The 10,739-nt window shown below is 33.4% G+C and overlaps 1 protein-coding gene across 1 annotated transcript in view; it reads right to left on the bottom strand.

Moving 5' to 3' along the window:
- LOC106876560 (ras-related protein Rab6) overlaps window positions 1–10,739 on the bottom strand; it is a 158,661-nt gene that overhangs the window by 35,182 nt on the left and 112,740 nt on the right. The window contains exons 6-7 of the mRNA XM_014925533.2: window positions 6,175–6,268; window positions 4,849–4,912 (exon numbers count right to left, since the gene is read on the bottom strand). Of these exons, the coding sequence (XP_014781019.1) occupies window positions 4,849–4,912; window positions 6,175–6,268 (158 nt within the window). The remainder of the gene's footprint in view (window positions 1–4,848; window positions 4,913–6,174; window positions 6,269–10,739) is intronic.

Genomic DNA, 10,739 nt, shown 5'->3' with positions numbered 1-10,739 from the left:
AAAAAAAAAATTCACAAAACATTAACCCTGCCCCCACCAATAAAAAAAAAACAAAATCAAAACAAAGCAAAGAACAAAAACAAGAAGAGGTGAGAATTAAAATAAATTCAACAATGAAATAATTACAAAAAATAAAAATAAAGCGCAATTCTTGTTAATCTGGGTTTTTGTTTTAATCGAGTGATTAAAAAACTGTCAGCCAAGTGTTACTGTTCTGTAAGGTAGAGTGGAACGAGTGGAACGAGTGGTTAAGATGCAACAGCAGACAACGACAATAACAAGCAGAGTTCATTTAATTTCTGAATCCTGCTTTGGCTTTGATAAAGTATGTGCTTTGCTTTAGTTGACTGGAATATATACACAGACACTATATACATTTGTAAACACCAATTTGGGAACTAAAAGAAACGAAGAAGAAACAATTCCTTGATAAGAATTGAACCATGCGTCAATTGCTTACTCAGTAAATGTGCAACTGGTTATACTTACAACATTCAGATACATGGTTCTAATCCCATCATCGGATTTGTTTGCTTTCAATTGCAGATTAATGTTTACAAGTATATTAAGCTGATATCAAAATTTTAGCTGTTAACTGTATGTATTCTTTTATTCTTTTACTTGTTTTAGTCATTTGACTTCAGCCATGCTGGAGCACCACCTTTAGTCGAATAAATCAACCACAGGACTTATTCTTTGTAAGCTTCTTACTTATTCAATTGGTCTCTTTTGCTGAACCGCTAGGTTATATAAATATATACATATATATACATACACGATGGGCTTCTTCCAGTTTCTGTCTACCAAATCCACTCACAAGGCTTTGGCCGGCCCATGGCTACAGTAGAAGACACTTGCCCAAGGTGTCACACAGTGGGACTGAACCCAGAACCATGTGGTTGAGAAGCAAGCTTCTTACCACACAGCTACTCCTATATATATATATAAAAAAACTATTGTCTCGTACCAAATATAATACCACCTGAACCCTCATACTTTTAGTTGACTTCAAACTACAACAGTGGCAACATCTTGAATAAAGCTGCATAGGCTTCTTAACCAGATGAACAAACTGGATGTAAATGTAAACCACACTGCGAGATATCCATTTAGTAAAGTGCTTGAATGGTACCCGCCTGGATATGCTATCCCTATCTATTCACATTTTTTATATACATATCAGCATCATCATCATCGTTTAACGTCCGCTTTCCATGCTAGCATGGGTTGGACGATTTGACTGAGGACTGGTGAAACCGGATGGCAACACCAGGCTCCAATCTAATTTGGCAGAGTTTCTACAGCTGGATGCCCTTCCTAACGCCAACCACTCAGATAAAGCAATTAATATATATACATATGCACACACACATGTATGTATATGTATCATCATCATCATCATCCTTTAATCTCCGTTTTCTATGCCTGCATGGTATGTGTTTGTGTGTGTGCATATATATATATATATCTATGTAATTTTTATGCATAGTTATATACAAAAGCAATCACACATTAATTGAATGACCACTCAATACATTTAAGTAGTAGAGCATCACATTTATTTTTAGAAGGAAAAGTTGATGGTGACTTCAAATTTTCCCTAGTCATTGGTTTCCTCATGACAATCTGACGAAGCCAACAAGTAGAGAAAATTTGAAGTCACTGTCAACCTTTCCCTTGTAAAAGTAAATACATGGTTTGCTTTCTATTTACAGTAATACGATGTAGCTATTTATAACTAAGTTGTCAAGCTCATTAAATCCAAAGATGCTGGTGACAGTATATGAATCAATGAGCCTTCATATATATATATATACACACACATGTGTATGATTAAAAGTGTGTGTGTGTGTGAGCACCTGTACTCTATTAACATCAATACAAACAGGTAAAACACATGTAAATCAGCTTAGAAATTACAGGAAGACGTATATCTGCACATTACTAAAACTTACTTTATAAAGAGAAATAAAATATAATAAGAACTACAGTAAATGTCTCTTCAACAAGAGAAATCGGCTTATCTAAACTCATTTTAGCAGGAATGGCATTCAGCTGCAACACTTACACAACTCAGACACCCTGGAAATAGACAGTATTGCGAAATGTTCTTTAAATTCTAACTAATTGCTTGACCTTCAGCAAGCCAGACATATTGATGTAATATAGCTTCATATTTGACTTGGATAGCTTTTTGAAACAATGAAACATCCAAACGAAAGCAACACAGATTATATGCTATGAGTAATAAGAAGAGGCAGGAGTATAGTGATGTTGAAGAGGAGGTAATGAGATTTTGTAAGACAAAAAAAACAACAAAAAAAACATCTTTGATAAAAATATTTTTTTTTACTTTTTAGTTTAAAATACTTTTTAATGCTTTTTATAAATATTTATTAGCACATTTGATACTAATCTGCATCAGACTGGGTTTTTTTTTAATAGAAAATCATCCATTTTAAACAGTTCATATTTAAAACCCTATCATCATAATTTCATGTAAGAATTTTTTGCAAGTTGTGTTCCAAATACTAGTTTAATAACGACAGATTTAGATTATTTTAATAAATTTTTCCAACTTTGCAAGATCTGAAACCCTTAGGAAGGGTATTTCATTACAAATATGGCCACCAAAAGGTTAATCATGTTTAGTGTAGAATAATGGATTAAATGGCTTCTCTAGTGATTCTCAATGATGGAGGAGAATTTCAGTTGGTTGGTCAATGGAGTTACCTACATGTTCAATTCTGTGGCTAACAACTTGGTCTTCTGTGGTTTTTCAATTAGATTATACCATACCATCACTATAGTGATCTAATTATGCACACCAAAGCCAGGTAACAACTTTGACCAAATATGAAGGACTTGTACACTATCTCCTATTTCATTTGTCATTACACTTCCTCTTAACTATCAATGTCATCATCATCATCATTGTTTAACATCCACCTTCCATGCTGGCATGGGTTGGACAGGAACAGTTGGACAGGAACTGGCCAGGCATGAGCCTGCACCTGACTTCTGTCTGTTTTGGCATGGTTTTTACAGTTGGATACCCTTCCTAATACCGACCACCCAGCAGAGTGGACAATGTATATCTTAAATACAGTAATGAACCAATCAGTGTTCAGAGACTCACAACAGATAAGTCCTAACTGAGCAGACCTAAGACCATAGACACTGGCCTGGAATCCACAAAGGAGGCAGAAGACAGGATAGCCATAAGATAGTTGGAGGTGGGATATTGAGGCAGGGTTGGAAAATCAGAGATCCAACTGGAGAGAAGCAGAAAAGACAGTCCAGAGTTGACTGAGAACAGTGGAGACAAGTTGTTGGTGGCCTGTGCTCCATAGGAAATGAAGAGGTTAAGTAAGTAAATCTTAGCTATATAATGACCAAGAGAAAGCCAGGATGGTCATGACTGGAATGTCTTTGATCACAGGTTTTCTCAGTTAGGGCTGACCAGAGACAAAATAACAATAATAATCCCTCCTACTATAGGTACAAGGCCAGAAATTTGAAGGGAGGGGGTAAGTCAATCACACTGACCATAATACTTAACTGGTACTTAATTTATTGACCCTGAAAGGATGAAAGGTAAAGTCGACCCCAGCAGCATTTGGACTCAGAACCGTAAAGTCAAACAAAATGCCGCTAAGCATTTTGCTAGGCATCACGAACTTGGAGTTTCTTTTGAATTGTTCAACATGTATAGAAAAGAAGGAAATCTTGTGCTGAGATGGTTTGGCTTGATTGTGAAAAGGAGTGCATCTAAGCCTGTGACATTTAAGTTTTTCAGAATTTATTGGTTCTTAATAAACAGTTCAAACCACTTTGATGTATTGATAGCAATATAATTATTAACAACTAGTGAACAGATCACATAATGGATAAGATAGACTATTTGTAAGGCTCTGAGAGAAAGAGAGAAGGAAGGTGGGTGTATTATTTAGTGAAACCTCTATCAAAATTGAATTGATTTCACAAGGTGTTAATGTAGAATAGATGAATTTTAGAACAATGCGTTATTAAATATCTTTCCATCTTGAACATAGCATACATTTGTTGCCTTATTTGTCAACTTATGCTAATGAAAGTGATTAACATCTCCTGTTCAATTGAATGAATGATGATATCTTAAATTATTCTGTTCTATTATTCCTTAACAAAAGACTAACACCTTCTTAGAAAAACGAAAAAAGCCACGAAAATATAAAAGTTACTTGGAAACAGCAGAGATCAAAAAGAAATGATTAAAGAATTAAATTAAGTTGGATAAATTTTAAGCAAAAAAAAAAAAAAAAAAAAAAAAAAATTAATTAAATAAAAAAGCCCTGAATTTCTGTTGAAGGCTTACACACTAAGAACAGTGGTCACAATGGTTTACCATTGTAACTATTATGGATGGTAATGCTTAGCATGTGTGTGTGTGTGTTAACTATTATGGATTCTTTCTTATTATGATACATAAAAGGTAAAAATGAATAACTCAACGGAAAAGTGAATAAAAATGAAACAAATGTAAAAGAACACAATAAGAACAGAAAGCATGCAATGGAAATGAAATATGTTAAGAGAATGGAATTGTAAAATCACAACAGCTCCAAGAAAACATTGGTGGTTGAGGGAAAAACAGGTGAGGGAACAAAACTATCAGCCACTGATTCAAGGTGAAGATGATAAAAAGAGTTATATAGAAAGCAGTTATATTTTAGCAAGGATACACAGAAGCAAAAGAAGAGGCAAGAGGGGAGGGAGGGAAAGGGAAGCTAGAATATGTGGTCCATGTGAAACAAAAATGAACAATAATAATTTGAAGCTTTGCTAAAATATTTGAAGCAAGGATACTTTCTCCTGGTTTCTTGGTTTCCTGCTCCATTCCAGGTAATGCAGCAGCCACTCGACGGAACAGCTGAAAAACATGAAAGATGGAGATGGATCTTAAATTTACTTACAACAAAGTCAAATATTGATTTTGTTTGGCTAGATAGAAGGCTAAATTTTAGAAAGGAGTATAGTCGACTGGAATCAGGTATATTTATTGATTTTTGAAATATTAAGAAAAGAAAGAAAAAAAAGAACTAGTCTGGATTTAAACTCACTTCAATGGAATATTGATCTAAATGTTCTTAAGTATCCAGTCTTCCATCCCACAATCCTGACCTGAGGTGTTTTACTATTCTGACTAAACTTTACAAAATTAGAGAACAGTAGATATTTCTTTTTCTCCTTGTTCATTTTCTCCAAGTTTAAGAAAAAAACTTTATAAGATAACAAACATGAATATTTCTACTTATTCACAGACTGCAATTTGGGGTGAGAATCCTTTATAAGGGTTTAATCTATTTCAAAATTAGAACTCAAAATGAAATACTGAAGCAATGATGATAGAGGCTCAAATTGACATCGAATAAACAATATTGCTTATGCTAATGATAGGAAGAGCAACAGCTACATAACCATCATCAAGTTTATACCCTCATTCAAGTTGAATGGGTCTTCTTCAGCACAGTATCTTGCCATCTGTTGCAGTTCACATCATCTCTTTCATGAGGTTTTCACTATTTTCTCCTGTCTTCCTCTTCAGTAAATTCCTTTCACACCAGATCTTTTCTGATTTCTTTACAACCAACTGCTATCCACCATGTACATCAAATGTCTGTGCCAGTTCAGTTTTCTTTAGTACACTACATCCTATTTGTCTTACATCCAGTTTTTACCAACTCATTTGTCCTCCACCATCATGCACCCTAATCTTATACATCCATTGGAACACACTTGTTCATTTCTTTCACAGCCTTCTACAGATCATTTGTAATCAATGTCTGGAATTCACTGCTATGCAGCATTACATTTCCTAACTGAGTGTATTCCAATCTACCATCAACCCAGAGAAAGAATCTCTTTGTTGCTAGCAGAAGTAATAGCTCTCTGAACATTACTAACATTTGAAAAGCAACAACTGAATATTAAGAATTAGTTAAAGTGCAATCAGAAATAAATTTTCTCCAGCAAGAACATTCAACAACAATGGTGGGTTAAAAGTGTGAAGAAAGGAAACTGACAGTTTGTGAGGAAAAGGAAACTGACAGTTTGTGAGGTTAGGAAATGAATTTGTTGTTAGAACAATTAAGACTGATTTGTTTCTAGTAAATACACGGAAGAACTCCATACCTGTTTGACATTATATCCTGCTTTTGCACTAGTTTCAATAAACATCACACTTAAATCTTTTGCTTTCCGTTCACCTTCTTCTGTTGTGACTTGCCTTAATAAATAGATAAATAAATAAATAAAATTAAAAAAGTAAAACAAAGGTCAATCACAAAGATGTTATATTAATTTGTTGTCATTCTGCACACACACACAAATTTATATGGAAGATGTACAAACATGTCAAATTTCCTTATTTCTCTGTAGATTAAGAAAATGATGAATAGCCTTAATTGATGTTCAATCCTTACTGGGGTTTCATCAGGTGTCTACATCATTTAACCAATCTCAGTGAAACAAGTTGCCAATCCACATCAAATCCAGTACTCAGAAGCTACCAATTTGCATATTTTATGTATGTATGTCATTGTTTAACATCTGCCTTCCATACTGGCAAGGGTTGGATGGTTTGACAGGGGCTGACCGGGTACAAGACTACCCCAGGCTATAGTGCCTGTTTTGGCATGGTTTTTAATAGCTGAATGCTTTTCCTAACACCAACCACCCTGCAAAGTGAACTGAGTGATTTTTACATGGCACCAGCACCAGCAGGATCAAGTAACTTGCAAGACTTGTACTAGATCTTAAGTTGACATTTAAAAAAAAGAAAAAGGAAAGCCTCACACTACAGCTGTAACAGTAATAATTACATATAAGTTAATACATTAACAAGTTAGGCTATATTCTATGTGTACCCATTCTCATTCCATTACAGAAGGCAGAAAATATTTGAGCTACTGTGCATCTGATTTTATTCTTTTGTAAAATGTGGTTTTTTTCTTTTTGCAGTTTCTGTTAATTTTTACAACCCAAATGAATACTGATAATTACTAAGAAGCTAAATAAGGATTTGAACTCCGGAACAGTAAGAAAGTAAACAATGTAAGTTAATTATTACTTTCTGCATGAACTTGGCCGTTATTGGAAATATAGAATGTAATTAATTAGGGACAGCAAAACAATTTATCACTAATTAATATTCCATAGAACTAAAGTGGAGAGCTGGCAGAATTGTTAGCACACCAGGCAGATTGTTTAGCAGCGTTTCATCTGTCTTTACATTCTGAGTTCAAATTTCATTGAGGTCGACTTTGCCTTTCATCCTTTTGGGGGTCAATAAAATACGCACTATTTGAGCACTGGGGTCAATGTAATTGACTTACCCCTCCCCTGAAATTGCTGGCCTCATATTAAAATTTGAAACCAATATTACATAGAACTTGCATTCTATGCAAGTATGCATACTTCAGTATGTGGAAGAGTTTGACTGTTTTACATTCATTAATAATGCTTTTCAGAAAGGCAGCCATCTCACAACTTATTTTATTTCTCATTAAAATAACCTTATTCTTCACAACTATGACAGAAATAATTACAATTTTTTTTCTCTTTTGAATTGAATATTTTTGATTCATTAAAGCTAAAGTAGAAGAAAATACTTTCCCAGATAATTATTCTTGGGGAATATATATAGTCATGCTAGAACACTCATGGAAATTTATTATAAATTTAGAATCTAAAAATCTGTAAAAAAAATAATTCTAATGAGTACTGTTTGTTTATAGAGTAGAAGAAAGAAAAGAAATCTATTGTTATTGGGAAATGTTGGTTTTTAATAAAAGGTTACACCTCTGCACTTCACCTTTGTTAAAGGTGGTGATTCTTTTGCCTAATCTGAAAAATTTATTGGAATTATTGATTAGAAATTTATGGTTTGCAATCTTAATTTTAGTCAAAGATAGAGACTGTTTAAATTTATGATATTTTTCAGATATAAGTTTCAAGCAACAATCTTCAAAAGGAGAGTAGAAGAAAAAAAAAAAAAATGAATGCTGCAGGTTATTTTTCCCCATGATAAATTACTATTATTTATAGATGAAGTATTTTCAAGAATTTTTTTCTTAACATAATTTCCATAATAAAGAATACTATCCTTCAAAACAACCTAATAGACCATTGCTGTCATTTTATAATAAAAGTACAGCATTTATCATTGTGTTATATATAATACATGAAATTTAAGAATTTAGAGGAAAGAACAGCAAGCAATGCTATAATAATAATAGTAATAAAATCATAACTTCAACTGAAAATACAAGGCACCCAACTCTACAATACTTGTCCTGAAAATTTTGTAGAATCAATATTTGTAGAATTAGGAGCAGAGATATAATTGATTGAATTATAAGGGTTACTGTCCTCTGGATGAAGAATCATTACTGAATATAATTTGACAAGGATTATTCAGAATAGAGATACTTTACTATTAATAACCTGTTGATGGAAAGGTAGATAAATACTGTAGGGATTAGTTCAGTACTACTATAAACAGCAGAGATAATGGATAACTGAGTACTTCTTAGTTAGTTTCTAATGGTGAACTCAGTTCTTTAGATGAGTAAAAACTAATAGAATGACATTCTGATCTGGCAAAAGACTACCACCATGTTTCTGCACATTTTCTTATAACAGCAATAGATCAAGAGGTAAATATATAAAAAGAGGGAAACAGAAGCATTCAATTGTGGCTGTGTGGAAAGAAGCCTGCTTCTCAACCACATGTTTTGGGTTCAGTCCCACTGCGTGGCACCATGGGCAAGTGTCTTTTACTATAACCTTGGGTCGACCAGTCTTGGGATTTGGTAGATGGAAACTGAAAGAAGCCCAACGTGTGTGTGTGTGTGTGTGTGTGTGTGTGTGTGTGTGTGTGTGTGTGTGTATCTGTGTTTGTGCCCCCATACTGCTTGGCAACTGGTGTTGGTATGTTTACGTCCGTGTAACTTAGCAGTTTGGCATGAGAAATCAATAGAAATAGGCTTAAAAATAAATCCTGTGGTCGATTTTTTTGACTAAAACTCTTCAAAGCAGTGCTCCAGCATGACCACAGTCAACTGACTGAAATAAGTAAAAGAATAAAAGAACACAAATATGCAAATTTACAGATCTTTTCAACTGAAGCTAGAGTAGTAAAATGGATGTAAAATAATAAAAATAGACAAGGATACAGACTACTAATTTTTTTTTACTAAATAATGCACATCATTTTTTTTTTTCAGTTTTAAAAACACCTGCAGATAAAACTAAATACTGTTGGAGAAAACAAATATATTGAAAATATAAGATTTATATAAAGTTTGTATTCAAAATGGTACAAGATAAGATTTTGAAAATACATACACACATGCATCAATGGTTCACACATATCTATATCAGGCTACACAAAAAATGCATTTTAAGATCCTTTGGTAGGCTATTTCAAGTTGTGTCAAAAATGGAAAGAAGAAAAAAATGATATTTTAGCTACCACAGCCTAAGGATAATTCTATATTTTATGTAACCTTTCTGCACAATCTTAGATTTACTCTCCACATGCTGCAGTCAACAGCAGAAATATCTGTGAAACTTTCACTTTTCTTACACAATAATACATAATAAGGTGGTAAACGTCTATATAGCTTAACCCATCAAGTTATCTTTCATTCAAATTCTTGTACCATTTCTGAGAAAATGTTAAATTATTGAGATGGAAATAAGTAGTCTAATAGAAAAAAAAAAAAAATGACTGTTTGAAATTCTGCAAGCTTCAGTTATCTGAGATCCCCTGCCTCAAAAGAAAACTAATCTAAGTTTATTACATATATATATATATACTAGTAGTGCTAGAAATTTCAAATATACATGTGAATTTTAGGTAAGTGAAATTTAGAGAGACAACATTTGGAGCAGGGCATAAACTCAATCACTATGACAAGAAAACTCCGTTTCTTATCCGCTTGACTGATGTGTGCATATCAGAATTAATAAAAGGATTGCCAAAATCCATTTCTAACTTAGGCACAAGGCTAGCTGTTTTAAGAGGTGAGGTGGAGTTTTTATTGACACCATTGATCCAGTACTTGACTGGTACTTTATTTTATAGACCCTGGAAAGATGAAAGACAAAGTAGACCAGAGCAGGATTTGAAGTCAGAATGTAATAATGAGTCAATTTTGTCTGATGCCCTAACAATTCTGCCATTCCACTCTCCCCTTTGCTTAGTGGAATTTCTTGTGGTCTTATGTTCTGTGTTCAAATGCTGTCAAGGTCAACCTTGCTTTTCACTGTTTCAAGGTCAATAAAATAAGTACCAGTTATGCACTGGGGTCAATGAAATTAACTAGCTCTCTCCCCACAAAATCTCAGGCTTTGTGCCTTTAGTAGAAAGGATTATTATTATTATTATTATGCAAAATCAATAGCTTTTTAATAAGCTTTCACAGGAGTTTTAGAGTAGCTTACACTTGCAAACTGCAATTTTTGAAGGAGTTATTTAAACAGATAATATTTTACTGATGCAACTGACAAACACATTAAAATGTAGGTAATCACAGAGTGAGCCAAAATATGTTAGATAGATAGTTCTTCAGCTATTCTATTGTACTTTGCACAAAAGATAAAGCCTTTTATTTTTAATTTCTAATAACTGTACTTGTAGTTTAAATCACCTGTATCACTTGCTCCTATTGTATATATATATATATATATAT

Source organism: Octopus bimaculoides, chromosome 19 (genome assembly GCF_001194135.2).
Source record: "Octopus bimaculoides isolate UCB-OBI-ISO-001 chromosome 19, ASM119413v2, whole genome shotgun sequence".
In the NCBI taxonomy this organism is placed as follows: domain Eukaryota; kingdom Metazoa; phylum Mollusca; class Cephalopoda; order Octopoda; family Octopodidae; genus Octopus; species Octopus bimaculoides.
Note: the sequence above shows the minus strand (reverse complement) of the source record. Positions and strands in the feature narration are given on the sequence as shown.